The sequence below is a fragment of the Camelus dromedarius genome, chromosome 3, assembly GCF_036321535.1.
Source record: "Camelus dromedarius isolate mCamDro1 chromosome 3, mCamDro1.pat, whole genome shotgun sequence".
Taxonomy (NCBI): domain Eukaryota; kingdom Metazoa; phylum Chordata; class Mammalia; order Artiodactyla; family Camelidae; genus Camelus; species Camelus dromedarius.
In genome coordinates this window covers 24,638,929-24,658,082 of record NC_087438.1, presented here as the reverse complement: position 1 = coordinate 24,658,082, position 19,154 = coordinate 24,638,929, and the positions used below count along the sequence as shown (strand labels likewise).

Here is a 19,154-nt window from a genome sequence, read left to right as displayed (position 1 = left end):
GCTCTGATCAGTATGGTCTTTTAAGTTTCTATGGCTCACCAGATATACTTTCTGAAATCATTCATTTACTCAATAGAGTAACATTATTGTGTGTCTGCTATGGACCAGGAACAAAGCCTGGAGCACAAAGAATAAATATATGCTGCAACTTTGAGTGACTTTGCAATCTAGTTGAAGAGTAAACATTCATATATTCATTCATCAGACATTGTTTGGGCTCCTTCATGTGGCAGGCACCCTGATAAGAACAGACATATAAATAAATAATTTTAACTTAATGTGATTAAAATGGGATGTCCAAAGGGTTATTAAAACAAAGGGGAAAAGAGAATTAAATCTGCTAGGGGAACAAGGAGTTTAGAAAAGGGGTGGATTTTTAGCTGGATCATAAGGATGAATAAAAGTTTCTCATGGTAGAAGGGAAGGAAGAATGTTAATATAAAAAGGTGCAAGGCATAACAAAAGCACATGACATGGTTGTGGACCAAAGCAGTTTATATTACAGCTCTAGATTGGTGGGGAATGTGGCTGGAAAGCTAGATGAGGGTCACACAGGGAAGCATCTTGTAAGACAGGCTTTGAGAAAGAGGAACTGAAGTACTGAAAGTTTCTTAAGCTGATGGGGATAACACACCTAAAGATGTGTGTGTAGAGTTCTGCCTGTCTACTAACAAGTTCAAAAAAGGTCTTTTTATGTAGTTTTTACCTGGATATGTAGTCACTCATTAATTTGAAAAACATTTCCTGAAAGTTAAACATGCACCAGACCTGTGACCGCCCTAGAGATGCAAAGAAAAATAACTCAATACCCCTAACTTCAAGGCATTTGCATGTATAACATGCAATGTGAGAAAGATACAAATAAAGAAACTGACAACAACATGATCAGTGTTATAATGAGTAAATGTGAAAGATAAGTTGAAAACATTCAGAAAGGGATAAGCAGTAACAACAAAAAAGGATTGGAAACATGGTTACATGCAGATCATCACAAACCAATCTGTGCATATGAGAACTCGTGAGAAAGCAAAAAGGAGACAAGAAGGGCATGGAAACTGACTCACCTGGAAATCTTATACCTTTAGAGTCTAGTCCTGGCTTCTACTGTAGGGAAGGAAATGAAGGTAGAAACAGAGGGGACACAGGGCTGGAAGCTCAGGCAGAGGAGGCAGTGGGGCTAAGCTGTGAAGGACCGTGTATGCTTTGCCCTTGAAGAACAGATGCGAGACGTGGGGTGTAGGGCACAGATTAGAAGTTGCCCAGTGCCCTAGAAGCTTAAGAATTATCTGGGATTAGCAAAAGAGGCTTATTTGGTATGAACATATTCTCTTGTGTCATACTATTATTACCTGTACAACTAGAATAATCTGGGTTGTGAAAGAACGACTCACCTCTAGAATGGAGGTACCAGATTCTTTCGCCTTAATGTCTTGCAACATAGGCACTGTTCAATAGAGGTCTACCATTCCAAGCAATCAAAGACTAAGAAATTCTTGAGTGGGACATATCAGGTTAAAATATTATGGATACAGAGCAGGATGTCAGGAATGGCAGAGTAAGGGCCTCCAAAATCCATTCCTCCATAAAGGCAATAAGGAAACTAACAAAAATTATAAACATCAACTTTTTCATAACTCTAGAAATTAGCTGAAGGCTTGTAACAATCTAAGGGACATTTATTTAAGAAAAAAACTTAATAAGAACAGAGACCTTTTAGTCATTTTAACTTGCCCTATTCCCATTCCCTTCTCCCCAGCTCTACATTAACCTTGAAAACAGGTGACTTGCAACAATAGAAGCTGTAAAACCCAGCAGCCTCACAGCTATCTGAGAGGACAGACAGGTTTAAAGCTCCTCAAAAAGTCCTATCCTTAGAACATTAGTTAACGTTATTTAGAGCTCAGTCACTGGAAAAAGCCCAGTTCCCATGGTATTAGCAAAAGTCAATCAGTGGCAACTGTTTCAGATCACAGCTACCTAAGAGTGATACCACTGGAGCAAACAAGAGCCTGCCCCAAAACTTAAAAGGAATATGTAAGAAAGAAATTTCCACTGGGGGCTTTGAAAAGCTCTGACATATTCATGAGGCTCTAGAGGGCTGTACACATGTGTAGGAATGTTTGGATGCCCAGAAAAGACAGAAGGAGGCCCAAATCTCTCACTTCTGGCTGACCTTGAGGTCCTGTACAAGCAGGAAGTAAAGGCTAAGGCAGAGCTGAAAACTGTGAAAGTACTAAAGACATACCTTAACAAACTCACAGTCTCTCAGCCAAGAAAGATTTATCAGTTCAAGATATTTTAAAACATCTCTGTTTATTTGCCAACCTCTGTTCATTTGCTCTGTTCACTAAGCTAACCAAGCAGAGTCTTCAGTTGCTGTACACAAGGAATACAGACTCTCCAAAATTAGTCCAGGAAAGTCGTTAAAAAAAAAAAAAAAGCAGGAGGAGCAACAACACAAAACAGCAACAACAAACCCTGGGGAGGTGGGATAATCTGAGTTACCTCATTATATTATTTTAAATGTCTATTTTCAATAATTATGAGGCACAGAGAGAAACAGGAAGGTATGGTCCATACATAGGGTGAAAAAGTCAACAGGAACTCTCTGAGGAAGCCTAGATGTTGAATTTATTAGGCAAAGACCTTAAGTCAGCTATGTTAATTAAACTAAAAAATCCATTAAAAAAAAAACTAAAAAAGAAAATATAAGAATAACGTCTCAACAAAAAGAGAATATCAATAAAGTTCTAAAAATAAGAATCAAGTAGAATTCTAAAGTTGAAAAGCACAATAAATGAAATATAAAAATTTACTAGAATAGCTCAACAGGAGATTTGACTTGGCAAAGAAAGAATCAGTAAACTCAAAGGCAGGTCAACTGAAATTATTTATAGGAGAACTATAAAGGAAAAAGAATGAAGAAAAATCAACAGGTTGTCAAAACACCTAAACTCATTCTAATCATGAGAAAAACATGAGACAAATTCCAACTAAGAGACAATGTACAAAATACCTGACCAGTGTTTAATTCTTCAAAACTGTAAAGATTATCAAAAACAAGGAAAGTCTGAGAAAGCACCATAGCCAAGAAGAGTCTAAGGAGATGTGATTATAAAATGCAACACAGTACCTTAGATGGGATACTGGGGGAAAAAAAGATATTAGGTAAAAATCATAACAAATTTTTGTTATAAAATGTACCATGTTACAAAATGTACCATATAAGATGGTAACAGTAGGGGAAACTGGATGAGAATAATATGACAATTCTCTGTACTATCTTCACAGTTTTTCTATAAATCTAAAATTCTTCTAAAATAAGTTTATTTTTAAAGATCAACAATGCCTCAGAGACCTGTGGGATACTGACAAGTATACCAACATACGCATAATGGGAGTACCAGAAGGAGAAGAGAGAGAGAAATGGGCAGAAAGAACTTTTGGAGAAATGGTGGGTGAAAAAGGTCACAAATCTGCTAAAACACAGGACTGCAGGAATATAGAAGATATTAAAATGGGACCTATCTAGAGATGAGGTCTTGATGCACCACATAACTTCCTGTCCTTTGTATTCCTGGGAAAATGAAGTATGTATATGTGAGGAGGCAATGATTTGCATACCAATGGTATGCTTTTCTGGTTTCATTTTGGATGGAATCTTGTTATAAATGATTCTTTAATGTTGTCTTTGGAGGCTAAAACCATCCAAATGCCAAAGAAATTAATCTTTTTTCAAGTAAGGAATAATCTCACTAACCTGCTTTCTGAAAATTCTGCAAAATCATCTTGAAGTTCAAATTTGTGCAAAACTTCTCCAATTAGATAGCCATTGGAAAATGCCTTTGCAAATGACTTGGGACCTGAATTTAAAACATAGAGATACAAAAGTAAATATAATGTTGTACATAGAGCTTATATATTTTCATTATGCATACATAGGGTAAAACTCCATAATTTAACTTGAACTCAAAATGCCATGCAAATACTTCTAAAAATGCCTTTTAATAACCAAATGAAAACACTGAAGTTTAACAGCAGACATCTTATAAAGACCCCTGAATAAATGTAAATCAGTACTTGATACCATATTGCATTTTAAAAGAAAAGACCACTTTTGATCAAACCAAACAAAACACAACCAATAAAATGTATAACCTTAGATCTAAAAACATACCTTCAATATATTTTATAAAATTATACTCTAATACCTTAGTTATCAATACAACCTATGGATGATGATTACATATTCTGGCCAAGTGAGGTACAATCTAACTTCTTTAAACCTCAAACTTAATTTTAACCTTTTTGCAATGGAAATTTTACAAAAATCATCTGCACCTTCTAAATAGAGCCTGCTGAACATAATCTAACTTTCCTTTGGTGGTCTGGAGGGTTTACTCTGGTCTAGTTGTTTAGTGATGGAGGACAGCCCTGAGGAAAACAGGCTTTGGAGCCAGAGATATCTATGCTGGAATCTTGGCTCTGCCTTCCACTAGCTGTGAGATCTCTGCCAAGCTGCTTAATCCTCTTGAGTTTCTGTCTGCTCACCGTATTTATATCCTTGGGGGCTATTCTAAAGATTAGAGGTAATGTACCAGAATTGCTTGGTACCATGCCTGCCACGTGAAAGGCACATAATAATAAGTCCAAAAAAAACCTAAGTGGTAAATAGGATTTGCTTTCTTTAAAAAAGTCCTTAGTTTGGCATCACTTGTATATTTCTTATGAAGTGAAGGATATATAGTTACATGATATTCAAGGATGACATACTAAATTGATACATAAATTATATTATCATAGGACAAGGCTGTCATTTCTCAAATGATTTAAAAATCCTCCAAAAATCTTCAACTACTTTCTATCAGGGTCCTTTAGACAAGAGCAATTAAAATACTATACATATCACTTCAAGTATCACAAACTCATTCATACCAGGCTATCTTCTTCTATTTGACTACTAATAATAAGTGGCTAATTGAAAATGAAGAAAGAATAATTTCTTCAGGATTTGTAGAACTGGCGCTTGGTGTGTGTAGCAGACGGGCCAGGTGAGTTACTCTGTAAAGGACACTGCACAGAGAACTCACACAGAAAACTTCACGTTATCGTAAGACACAGATCTGACAGAGGTCCATGATTTTGCCCAAAGCTTTCCCAGTATCTGTTCTCAGAATATTTTATACTCTTAACAATACCCAAATTCTTAGGTGAAATCATCATAATAACAAAGTAGTTTAAAAGGATGTCAATTACTCTCACTGATTTTGTTTACTCAGGATAAGCCCCTAAACAATCTAGCTCCAGAATCTACTGACTATGCCTTCTGGCATCACGCAGCGGCAGTCTTTGAGGGGACTGAAGTCCTAGTAGCTCCATCTGCCTCCAAAAGGCAGGGGTGTGGCATTTCCTCCTGCTTCCTCCTTTCTTCAGAGACCTGCCACTGCAGGCATCCAATACTGTTCCCTGGTTTTTGGCTGCCACCACTGCCCTCACTGTGCAATCTGGGCTGCTCTGGCTGTGCCTTGCACCTATTCTGTCTGTTGCTTGCTTCTTTCTGCTTCTTTCCCTTCTCTCTTCTATAGCCCATCCCTGTTCTTCTCAGTTTTCTGAAGTGCCATTGGACATACAGTAATTCTCAGACCATGAATTCTTTTTTTTTTTTTAATGGAGGTACTGGGGATTGAACCCAGGACCTTGTGCATGCTAAGCACAATCTCTACCACTGAGCTACACTCTGCCCCTTCATGGATCCCTATAAATAGTCTATAGACTATTACTTTGTATTCAGGAGCTGCTGCTATGTCACCTTCAGGTGGTCTTGTTCCCCTTCTCCCTCCCTCTGGATTTTGCACTATGCCTGCTGTCTGTGTTGACAGAAGACCTGAAATCTAGCCTGTGAACGACTGGGGAATAATTGTATCCTATTCCATCACTCTCAACTCATCAGGCAAACGGTCAGTAGCAAACGCTTTACTACAAAAAGTCACTAGAAAAGTAAAATTGTAATCCACTTCCTTTGAAATGGCAGGATATATTAATAAGGCAATTCTGATATGGATAAAATAGAGGCATTTTTGGAAATAAAGGCCAGAGAAGAACAGTAAACACTTATTATTTCATTGTCAAGTGGTTTACTATAAATAAGCAAATACGAAAGCATGTGTCTGCAGCTGTGTATGCACAGGACACCTCAGGTACTGTGTGCTACAGGGGCACAAAAGAGAACAATGAGTGAAGTGCTGTAACTAATGGCAAAACAACAAAGGGAAAACATGCAGAAAAAATGAAAGAGAAGAAAAAAGAATACATGCAGGAAGTTAGATGAAGAAAAAGATGAAAGAAAAGCACATAAGCCAGGAACATGTAGATTTAAAAAGTATGAGAAGAAACATACAAAGCCAGAGAGAGAAAGAGAAAGAGAAATGGAGAGACATAAGGGGAGAGAAACAGTAAGGGAAAAAAAGAAAAAGAAAAGGGAATCTTATTTTCCCCTCTTTGGTTTATCAAACTTTTTTTTCCCAGTAAATGTTCTGAGTACCATGACTAACTTTATGACGGCCACCTCTGTAAGACAATCTGCACTCACAACTGGAATTTCCTACACGAAAGAAGAGGTGGGTTGACTCTAGGACAAGGAACAATGCAGAATATGAAGAATAAATGAACCATGGGAGCCCAGTGATGATCTTCTTCCTGAGCTCTAAAATGATCTACATCTGGGAAAATGTTGTTCAGCAACTGCTCAACCACGCCTCCAACCTTCCAAGCCGCACGTCTGATCCCCATCCCTAAGGTTTCCGTTTGCTGCAGTCTTTGCTGTGGGCCTTTGTGGATGGTCTACTTTAGGCTGGGACGGCGGGTGGAATGATCTCTGTGCTTCTGCACCCAGATGGCCCTGAGCCAGCTGGAGGAAGCACAGAAGATAAGCCTTCCACATTCCGATGGTAATGAGGAGAGCACAGGTTCTGGGAAATATTTTCCTGTTAGACTCCTTGACTGCTTCTAAGCCCCCAGACTTTGGTTAGTTATACAGCCTCAGTTTCTTGTCTTTAAAAAAGGAGGAGGGTTAGGGTTTCTACCTCCTAAGGGTTGGTTTGAGAATTAAATGAGATACTGTAAGAAAAGTGCTTAGCATAATTCCTGGCATATATATAGTAAGTGCTCAGTGATCATTTTTATTGTTATTATTACTGCCTCCTAATTTAAGGCAGTAGGTTATATCGATTACACAATTCATAAGCTCCATAACAGGTCCTCCATGACTACAGTACAAACACCCTTATTTAGAAGTGATTCAGTACTCAGAGAACAAATATTTGACAGTCCTTAAATTCAGATACAGGCCTACCCTTGGGGCCAAATAAGAGCTATAACACTCTTACCAGTCTGGGGAAGCCCATGTAATCAAGCACGCTTGATTTTTTTAAAACACCTTTATTGTGGTATGGTTCTTGTACAGTAAACTACACATATTTCAAAGGTACAATCTGATGAATTTTGATCGATGTATATACACCAATGAAACCACTACCACAATCAAGATAGCTAACATTTCCATCACTCCCCATGAGGTGCAATTTTCAATTTCCCAGTTTATTCCTTCGCACCCCCTTTATCTCCTGGTAACCGTAAACTTGTTCTCTATGCCTGTGAGTCTGTTTCTGTTCTGTAGATACGTTCATTTGTTTCTTTTTTTTTTTTTTAGATTCCATATATAAGCGATATCATATGGCATTTTTCTTTCTTTTTCTGGTCAAGCACAGTTGATTTTTGTAGCAAAACATTTGAGTGGCAGAAATAAAGACTAAACACAGTCTCGCAGCATTTCTGGTCAAGTTTTGCCACCAGGTGAATAGATTTGGGGATTTGGGAATTGTAGATCAGGGACTGCAGACCTACACATTCTATGCTAAGTAGCCTTTGACCCTCCTCTACAAGAAGGGCAAAGACCTAACCTTGGTTGTCAACCACACTGAAAAAGCCAAGCCAGTTTACTTTGATTCGAGAGACAGAAGGCAGCTGCTGGTGGCGGGGCCCTGGTCTGGTCCCATTAGACCCTGGTGCTCCTAGGAGCTGGCCCAGCGTTCACAACGAGGCCTTGGCCTTCTTCTGCTGAACGTAATCAATTTCACAGCATGCCAATACCAGACAAGGCTACCCTGTGACCCTGATGGATTCAGACAAAAACAAAGTCCCTCTGTAATCATGTCTGAACTCAGACCAAAACAATAATGTCCAACACACAAAAATGACCAAACATCATCTGCCTATTCTGACTAATGTGAGTGGTTGCTGCTTTTTTTTCTTTTTTCTGTGCTTTGTTCCCCCCACTCGCTAGGTAAGATTTATTAAGATACCCAATCACAGGGTTGTCTATGCTTCCTTACAGAATCCAGTTCTTAGCAAAGCACCGCTTCCTTGAGCCCTCCTCCAAAAACACCTAACACAAGCCCAAATGCTGTAAGTCCTTTCTGATAGCCACTTACTGAGATGTCCCACAGTTCCTGTGGTATGTGTTGTAACAAGTCAATAAATTCAATTTTGTTCAGCTACAGATGTATCCTGTGCTCCTCAGCTGGAGGATATTGACAATTTCTTTTATTCCAGTATAAGAATAGGACGATGAACTTTTACAATTTTCTCCTTTGAAGACTTTGTCATAATTCTTAACATTTACTATCTGAAACAAAATCTCAATTGTGATATTACAACCTTCTTTAATAGTTAAAATATTGAGTGGTATTCTTTTCTTGGGACTTCATATCTTAAAATTTTGACATTGATTTATACAACAGCCTTTTGCTATTAGATTTGCTGCCTCAATTTCTAGTCAATGGAAGCCAAGTTTCAGTCAAGGGAAACGCTGCTGAGCTAACCAGAAAATATCAAATAATCTGTTGTTTTATGCGACAAGCACTCTGTTTCCTAATGACCCTGAAGGCTGAGCTCTGAGAAACTGTAGTTTAATGATACCAGGGAAAAGAGGAGTGAACTAAAAGTCAGCAGACCCAGAATCTTCTGCTAACTTGTCACTACTTAGTTGTATAACTTTAAACAAATCTCTAAACATATCTGATTTAATTTCCTCGTGTGCCAAAGAAGAATTAAATGATGTCTAAGATTCTTTTTTAGATCTAAAATTCTGTGTATCTATGATACAGTAAGGTCATGGGCAAATAAAAGGTCACCACAATATATTATAAAATACTGTATATAAATAAATATTCAATAGGATTTTTTGGTATCTCTACTCTTTTCTTACAATAAAATTTGATACTTTTGAAAAAGTGTGGACATAAGACCTAATTAACAAAGTATAGTTACTGCACAAGGGGACCCAAATTAAGGATGTCCCTAAAATTGGGGACAACAGTAGAAAATATCACTCTCTAAAACAAAAACTACTAAGATTTAATACAAAAGGACAAAATTAGCCACCTATGGAAATTCACTTATTTTTTAAAAACTCAATTAACAAGGAATATAGAATTATCTCTTAAAACTCACAATAATTTATCTACTTAAATTTCTTACACATCATGTAAATGATAATCTCAAGATGTATTAAACTCATTCAGAATAGAGATACACTGCAATGAAAGAAGAATACACAAATATCATAATTTCAGAAGCCTTTGTAGCAGTGGTAACACTGGAAGATGTTATTGAACAGTATGGTTTCCCCAGGCACTGGGAGAAGAGGAAGAGGAGGGAATCTGACTTTAAGCTAAAATAACCTAATCTAATCTAATCTAACCACTCACTGATGTCAAGATAAAATCTCTCTAGAGCAGAAAAGTAAAACATATCAAATATTAACTTGATTTGAGGGTTCTTTTGGTAATATTTAATTTCTGATTGTCAAGGAGAAATCTGATCTATAAATTTGGTATTCTCCTGTGTGTACCAGCTCAGTAAGATGTGCATCATGTTCTCTTACCAGTATAGGTTATTTGGTTATCCTTTTCCTCATGATGAATTAGTACCGTGGCTTATAAAATCAGCAGAATGTCATTTTAGTTAGCATGTGACAATTCCTAAGAAGTCGCTTAAAGTAATAGAGTGGAACTTCTGAAATCTCAAAGGTGAGGATCAAAGTACCCAGGGTGACCTTCTTGAGATGGGCAAATCCATAAGGTTAAGCCTAAAACAATACTTTACCTTACTTTTGCCCCACTCATACATTCTCATGTAATAAACAATTATTTACTAAGTGTCTACTATGTGACAGGTACTATAACAGGCATTCTTCTAAAGTGAGAGACAGAAAAGTAGTCAAAATAATATTTATTGAGTGTCTAGATCTGGTATAAATGATAGGCACTATGGTAGATAGTTTCCATTTGCAGTGTCATTTGATACCCTCCCCAATATATAGCAATTATTATTATTATTTCTCAGAGTATAAAATTGGGACTAGAGATTATTATTTCTACTTTGGATACTACAAAATTGAGATTTAGAGATACTTAACTTTCCAACCTAGTATTCTTTTTTTTTGGTTCTTTGATACCATTGATAACGATGTTTAAGATTATTAAAACAATAAAAATATGCATAATAAAGTATTTACCATTTTCAATATAGCCCCACCCAGAGCCCAAAAGAATATGGACTGTCTTAAACATCCATCTTTACAAAGAATCTGATCCGTATAGTATGTGGTACTCAAAGGCTTCTACTCATTTATGGAGAATGTTCAGTTGTGACATTCTGGTGTAAATTTTCTCTATGGTGAATTCAAAAGAGTTTTGTAACAGAAGCAATGCTTATTCTTGAAAATGAGAGTTCTTAAAAAATTTTACAGGAAATCTTCCAGTAACAATTATCTGTTTTGCTTATTCTTTATTATTAAAATAATTGCTTGACTTTCAGATGTAATTTTGCATTGAGCAACTTTTTATATTTTAAGACATTTCATTTAACATATACATCTAAGCATTATTTTCCAGGACAAATGGCCTAGTTAAATTTAACTCACTGGGGATCCTTAGCTTTAGTAACATTGATCTGAATCTTCATATGCTGAGACTAATCAGGTCCCTGGTGACTCCCAGAAACCTCACTAAGGGGAGGGAGGGAGACTATTAATAATTGAGGATCGCTGGAATCCAGGTTCTTTACTGCTGATGTTCAGGGTAGTCCAGGCAACACAATACGCAACATAATATGCTTTATCCAAATTGACTTCCACTTTTCAGAATAATCCAGAAATCAATTGGCTTTAGCTGCCTCTGCAGTAACTAAATCATTATTGAGCTTCACCAAGGCAGCAAATGCATTCACTTGGCCTTTTCATTCTCATTTCTGTTTCTGCCCCAGCAAGCAACATATGGACTGGAACACTCCCAAACAAACACTAATAAGTCCACTTTTGCCATTTAACCATCTAGGAATTAGGTTATGCCCTGTGAAGTTACAACAGGCTTGGGTGGTTGAATCTTTTTGTGCCTTCAAACTGAACAATAATCCTGATAAATGGAGTTCATATGAAAATACATTTGGGAGGGCTGAATTTTAAAAAAATAAATTCCCTAAGTATAAACTCAAATATATAATACAGTGCCTAAGAGCACTAGTCAAAGATCTAGCTTCAAATTGTAGCTCTAGGACCTACTAGATGGGTGACTCCGAACAAATTACCAAGCCTTCAGCCTTTGTACTCATCTGTACAACTGGGACAAGGCCTCTTAGGGTTTTGGGGTATTTTTTAAGATTAAATAAAACAATCTATGTGAAAGGCTTAGCACAGGGTCTGGTGTAAGTACTGAAGTGCTTAATAAAGTATAACTTTTATTATTACTATTCTTTCATTTATAAACCCATTTGAGAAAATAACTCTTACGTAAACTTCCCAATACTTTAAGGTGCTCACCATATTTCAACTGAAGTGTTAAACTTTTTCTCCTATTTTGTCATGTGATATTAGATCTTCTTTTTTGATTTTGTATTTGTAAGGCCATACTGAATTGTCCTTTCAAATTAAGAAGGCATTATAAGCAAAAAGTCAAATAACACAGATGCATAAATAAAAGCTAGCAATCTTCTTTTCTCCCAGGGTAGCCAATACCAATACACCAGTTTATATCCTCCCACATTTTTCTCTATGCTTACACAAACCACAAAATGAAGAGTCATGTATGTAACGGTCTGATATATGTCTCTCCACACATTTCTCTGACACATTCTCACACAAAATTGGAATTATACTAGTTCCAATAGGCTATAACTTTTGTTTTTTACTTGACAAAAATACATGAACATCCTTTAGGCCAAAAGTTATAGCAACTAACTCATTCTTCCTAACCACTGCATAACAACCCATAGCATAAATACAGCATCATTTACTCAAGGATTCTTCTACTGAAGGGTATTCAAATTGTTTCCATTTTTTTTCTTTTTATCCCTACAATCCATATGACAATAAACATCCTTCTTCAAATGCCCTTACATTGGTGATTTTATTTGAGTATGATAGTTTCTGAAAAGTGAGATTTAGCATTCACTATATCCTAAGGACTATTCTAAATGCTTCACATTTATTATCTCATTTAATTGTGACACAACTCAATGAGGTATTATTATTACTCCTATTTTGAGTATCGTAAAATTTAGGTAAATAAATTGCCCAAGGTATTAACTGTGGATAAGTGATTTCAACCTAAACAGTCTGACCTTCAAGTCCTTGTTCTTAATAGGACACTTAACCCAGAAATTGTCCAATTACTTTCCCAGGAGGTTGCACCCACTTACAATCTTTCCATGACAGTTCCTATAAACCATTCAAAGCCTTCCATTGTACAGCAGAGAATGACTTGTCTCATGACAGAAATCAGCAACTGGCAGTGTGCTTCTTAGATGCACAGACCTATCTTGTCTGTTTCCAAACACAGATGAGTGTGTTCCCTAGAGTCTGAAAAGCCTTTAACCACATGGAATTTCATTACCTCGGAGACTCTATCTCTCTTTAAGCTCCTCTTAGCAGTTGGAATCAAAGAATGAATATGGATTTCTAGGGAAGGGGATGTGGAATACTGCAGCTGTCTCTACTGACAGCTTCCAGCTTTATACTTCAGGGAAACAGACATTAGGAATTGTCCATTCATAGTTTACATTGTTAAAATTCTTACTGAAAAAGTCTCCAGTCTTTTAACTTTCACAGAATAAAGTTATTCTTCCTCCTCCTCTCAAAACCCAAATTCCCCAAACTGATTACAATTATAATGGCATACTACTGTTTTTATATTTCTTATTAATTTTGTTTACTTTTCTCAAAAGTGTTTCAATATGCAATGGAGTTTTAGGGACTTGAGCAAAGGGTGTGATTTTTATTAATCAAGCCAATGAACCAAATTAAACCCAGTAATCTGTAACTACTTTTTATTGGAAGAGTATAACTTAAAAGGCATGATATTGCATTTTGGCTCCCGTGGTTGAAAAAGAAAGAAGAAAAATACTAAACACCATCCTGAGATCAGCATCACATTTTAGGTGAGAAGCAATCAGAGTGTGTGTGTGGTGGTTTGGCAAAGAAAAAGCCCAGGATTTTAATGCCTTAAGAGATGCAACTGGAGGAGTTCCAAATTTAAAGATTCCAATGCTGATAATAAATATTTTGCTGTTGCAGAAACACTACTGGTCTAGCAAATTCTGTGGATGACCTGAGGTTGGGTTGGCACTGTTACCACTCTGGTAATAAGGTGGCATTATGCAAGGGTGCTTCTGGTAAAACAGACTGCAGTGATCTGGGTGGAAAGCCTCTTGACTTGAGCAAAAACTGTGCTGGAAAATGAATTCTTGTCAAGGAAACAACAGAAAGAAGTTGAGATGCAGGATAGTGCTATGCTAGCATTACTTGGTTGTCATAGAAGTTGTCAGCATATAAAATTGTCTCTGTGATTGTGGGATTTAGAAACTCTGAGTGGCAGCTCCATGGCTGGGATGAAATCAGGTTAGTGAGTAAGGTTCGCTCTAGGCAAGAATGAACAGTGGTCAGAAGAAGTTAATGTGCAAATTCTGAACTAAAACTTCTGAAATCTGTAAATGTTAACATAGTCTGCGTTAACGCATTTCACACACACCCTCTCCTGCTAGGCAGTTAGGTACGGCAGGTATGAATGGATCTGTTTTATACTGGAGGACACACACTCAGAGAAGGCATTGTAACTCGTTCGGGGGCACACATCTAGTCGTGCGGCAGCTGGCTTTCAGGCTTCCTATTTCAGAGGCTTGCCAGCACATCATGCCTCTGAGAGTGTGAAGGGAGCAATGTCGGGGCCAGACTACAGAGTCCAGAAAATTCTTTTGTCCATAGGAGCAAGGAAGCGCTCCCCACAGCCTCTGATTGCTCAGAACCACAGTAGGTCAGAGCCTTTGGAGTTGGGCCCACCGCGATGATGGGTAACTCTGAGGGGCGGAGTGGAGGCAGGAGACGCCCTGCGGTGGCTGAGGTGCGCCGGCGGCGGCAGTTCGCGCCTTCCTTGCCACCTTCCACCAGCGCGCCGCGCTCCAGGCTCCGCGCCCCTCTCGTCCCCAACCCGCTCCCCTCAGTCTGTGTCACTCACTCACGGTCTGGGACACCTTCAACTCCTGGTTGAGCCACTGGCACAAGATCTCGGACATGGTTCGGGCCTGCGCCTTCTACCTCAGGCAGGTACTACGAACGCGCGGGAAACCCGGCCCGCCTGCCCGCGTCCTCCTGTTGCCAAGGGCAACCCGTTGCTAAGGAAGCGTATCCAGGCCACGACTATACGAAAGGCTGGGAGAAGAGGGGGCGCCAAAGGCCACCTGAGGAGGACAAAAAAATCGTAGCTTGCCCCCTGGTGGCGGGTAAGACCCGGATTTGCGCAGGCGCAGTGGGCGTCGAAGGGCTGAAGGTGGGAGTGGGGGGACCAGTAGGGCACTGAGAAGTGGGCGAGGTATAGTGTGCGGAGAGGGTGAGTCGGGGAAGCTCCTGGATTGAGCACTGGGTTCTTGGACGAGCAGAAAGAGTTTTGAGAAGGGGATTTTTTTTTTCTTCCTGTTTGTCTTTTAAAGAAACCTATGGAAGCTCTTGCTCCAAGACAGCAGTTTTGTCATTAATTTACAAATTGCCAGCTTTAATTGCTATATTGTATGAGCTACCCAGGCAGGGACGGACTATGTCTTATCCATCTTTTAGTTTTAGAACTGATAGAGGTCCTGAACCGCAGCAAGTATTCAATAATTTTTGTTGGTCGTTGTGGTGACAGAATTAACAATTAGGATAATTCATATGTTTATATTGTTTTGAGAGATGAATAAATAACGAAAGTATTTTCTGGTCAATTTTTCCTTCCAGGTAATTACTTTAAATTGTATTTTGAGAAAGACTCTCACTTTGTCCAAAACTTAGTTGGGCTCCTGTGAGCCCTCTTCTCCCGGAGGCCCCACCTTGAACTTTGTCCTGGGCCCCTTTGTCAAGTTTTAGCAAGAATCCTGCTGGATCATTTTAATGAAGATCCTCCACCCTCCATATCTGATCAAATTTCTGATCTCTCACCCCTGATATCCGATCATCCTGGCCTGTCTTCAGCAAGAATCCTGTCAAGTGGGGTCAGCCCTTGCCCCTGATGTTTCCTCTTAGTACTTTGCCATCCGTTTACCCCAACCCTGCTCCTTGGCTGTAAATCCCTGCTTTTCCTTGTTATATTCAGAATTGAGTCCCAAGTCTTCCTTACTACAAAACCCCACTGCAGTAGTCCCTTGAATAAAGTCTTTCTTACGGTCTTTACCAAGGGTCAGAAAAATTTTCTGTTAATAATTTTTAAAAGTTTAGATAGAATAATGGGGGAAAAATACACATAGAATATATATAATAGTATATATGTGTGTGTCACAGATGTAAAGAATTTTCTCCCCAAAGGCCTGGATTCATCAAATTATGATTCTTTTAAACAGAAATGTCCCACTGTAAGAAATGTTTCTTAAGATTAATCTGATCTGTGTGTCCTGATTGGTTAAAAGTTTAGTACCATTTCTATGTTGGCTTCACTTAACTTTTAAATCTCCCAAACCATGAGTTTCCTCACACCCAACACAGCAGGCGTAATTTGGGGATATTGAGGGAGATTTATTGCCAACAGAAATGAAGCCTGATCCATTTCATATGTCTCACCTTAGAGTTATCCAAATTCGCAAGATTATAAGATTCTAAACAACCTCTATAGCTTGGGGAATGTAGCTAATAAAACTTTATCCATTGGAAACATGTCATCCCTGAAAATACTTGCAAAGGATGAATATGTGCCTAGAAATGCCCTCTGAGACACCACTGCTTTCTGTCATCTCAGTAGTATATTTAAATTGATGACTAGTGCTGTATTACTAAGAAGTTACAAGCTTTAATTTTAGTCTATAGAGCCCGGGGGATAGAAACTGATGGTTTCTAGATGCTGAGAAAATTACTTTGGGAGAAGGATGTAGATAATGGTGCATCAGACTCCACAGCTGCACCAGAAGAGAATGTTTGAGCTCATAAAGCACCCATAGGTATGTGCTATTATTCCCAGATCAAAGCAAAATATTTCTGCACCTATCTTAGGAACTGTTTGGTGGTTGTTTCTTGTTTGTTTCAAAGGGTTATGTGTGGTGTTGGTCTTTGGAACCCAGCTTCAAACAACGTAATATGCCAATGTGGTCTTTTGGAAAAGAAGTTTATATACAGGATTTAGATATATGCAGATACAGACATTTTCTAAAATAAAAGGCAAAGTTCCTCATTTCACAAAAAAAGAGCATGAGTCGTTTTTCAGCTCCTAAAGCACCCAACTTGAAAATGATCTGACATTAAAATATTAATGAAATTTTGAGCTATTACACAATACATGCATTTTGCTATGTGTTTTATTTTGTAATTGCTAATTTAGTTAATAGTCCAAGTTTACCATTAAATCTATTGCCACCTCATTGAAATCCCAGCTCTGGGTAAGGTTTCTGACCATGTTGGTATTTTGCGTTAATGTGATATATGAATTGTTTGGTCCCCTATGTGAAATCAGTTGGGAGAGGAGATGGTTAAAGAAATGGACAGCTTCTCATCTGTTCCTGAGATGGCTTTCTTATTGTTTTGAATTAGATTTAGAATTTAGAATGTCTGAATACTGCATTTAATTGTCACTATCATAGCAATTTTAAATTAAAATTTATTTTTAAAAGATTACTTGTCATTTAATTATAAATATTTCTCCTTTGTAAATAATCAAGGATGAATTAGGAAGAGTTATTTTGAGACCACAAGTTGGGTTGAAAAGTCCTGCTCCGTATTGAAATGAAATACACCTTAGTCTTTTAAAAAATAATTATAACTTCTTTTATAAATGAAATTTTGCACTATCAATAAAGCTCAAGCTTTGAACCAGACACATTTGCATCCTGATGTCTGCTCTTTATCTGACTAGCTCTTCAACTTTGGAAAACCTACTTCACCTCTCTGAGGCCTACTTCCTTATCTGTAGAATAAGGACATCGATATTTGTTTGACATAGTTATGAGGATTAAATGAGAAATTGCGTGTGTTAATGCCTGGCTCACAGTAGATACTAAACCAGTGTTTCTTTCCTTTTCTCCTGAGGCTATATGAATTTTTCCATTGCATTACTGGTTGGCTTAGTTTTGAGTAGCTTAGATTTGCTTGTAATATTTCAACAAGTTTTTGAGACATTTATTTCATAAAGCTGCTTTGATTTTATTTGTGACTAATTCAGTATCTGTATCTATATCTATATATACATAAATACATATACATAAATGGATTTTTAGAAAATCGTATTTGGTCCTCTACATATGTCTTGAGTGCATTTCTTCATTTCCCTTTTTCAGCACGTTAGATGAATCTCTCATTCCCTCTCAGCACGTTTTGCAATGGCCTTTCTTTCATTTCTTTGTATTCATTAATTCAACACATGTTTCATCTAGTGTCCACAATAAACACCCAAGCTAGATTTCCCCTGTCTGTTTCTCTCTAGTCATTCTGTGCAACAAGTCCAGTTCATATTCCTTCTTTACTCCCCAGCTCAGACACTTGCCTGAATTTCACTAGAGCAGCATTTACTGATTGTGGGTTTTGACCTCTTAACAGAATATGTAATTCCTATAGTAGATCATGCCAGAATTCTTTATAAAGGAAACAGCAAAAAATAAAATGGAATAGAAAATATCAAAGGGCCTTTCATGTAGGAAGGGTAAATATGGAGGGGGGTACATTTTTGGAGCCACTGTCCTGGAGGATAAAGACCCCGCTGGAGATTCTTTACAGTCTAGCTTCAATCCAAACTTATCTGTAAGCCACAAATTCCCTTTGTACAGCTTGCTCACATTTCTTTACCAGGTCCCACTTTTCCTCCCTTTGCAAAAAAAAGCAACTTCCTATCTCAGCCAATTCTACCTGTCCTTCAGAAGTCACCTCACCAGTCATGACATTCCCAAAACCTCCTGCTCTCTCCATCTTCCCTGTCCCTTCTCCCTTCTGAAAGCTCAAAATAAGTGCTTTCCTTTCAACTTTCATCCAAGACACCTAACTCTTACCTAATACCCACAGCTTGGCCAACAACTGTTTTGCAATCTTCTAATGTCTTTCTCAACACGTTTCCAAATGTGTGTTGATTTAGGCTCGTATTGTTCATGACAAATAACAGCAATACTGTGAAAAGTTTAGTTCTATTTCAAAATTCTTGGAGTTTTTTCTGTTGAAGCAAATATGACCTTTTCTTTTATGTGTCTTACTTTACAGGCCCACATGATTTGTCTTATATATGGATTGTGCCTTTCTCAGGCAGACGTTTAAATTTTCAGTCTTAGAGAGCAATCAGATGTGAAACAAAATCAAGTTAAAAACAAAACAAAACAAAAAACTTGGAACCATATGAGAAAAAGTGAGTCATCTGTTCTATGACTGAGATAGATAAGCCAAAGTTATTGTATCAAAATTCTTGCTTTAATTACTTACTTTCCCATACTGAAGTTTTTGGAGAAGCCAAACCACCCTTTAGTATCTTAAATTTAGAGCTGTGAATTCATGTCCTACTTTTTCCTTCCTGAGGAAAAAAAATTAAACATGACCAGGAAACCCTCTTAGCTCTGCTGAATGCAATCAAATTATTTCTACTGTTACATTGCACTTGTGCACATAGGTG

At 37.8% G+C, this 19,154-nt stretch overlaps 1 protein-coding gene across 2 annotated transcripts in view; it reads right to left on the bottom strand.

Annotated features, from left to right (window-relative positions):
• LOC135318411 (sperm flagellar protein 2-like) overlaps positions 1 to 14,706 on the bottom strand; it is a 45,632-nt gene extending 30,926 nt beyond the window's left edge. For both annotated transcript variants that reach the window (XM_064480010.1, XM_031443907.2), the window contains exons 1-2: positions 14,568 to 14,706; positions 3,761 to 3,863 (exon numbers count right to left, since the gene is read on the bottom strand). In XM_064480010.1, coding sequence (XP_064336080.1) covers positions 3,761 to 3,863; positions 14,568 to 14,625 — 161 coding nt within the window. In that variant the 5' untranslated portion in view covers positions 14,626 to 14,706. The remainder of the gene's footprint in view (positions 1 to 3,760; positions 3,864 to 14,567) is intronic.
• Positions 14,707 to 19,154: the final 4,448 nt, after the last annotated feature.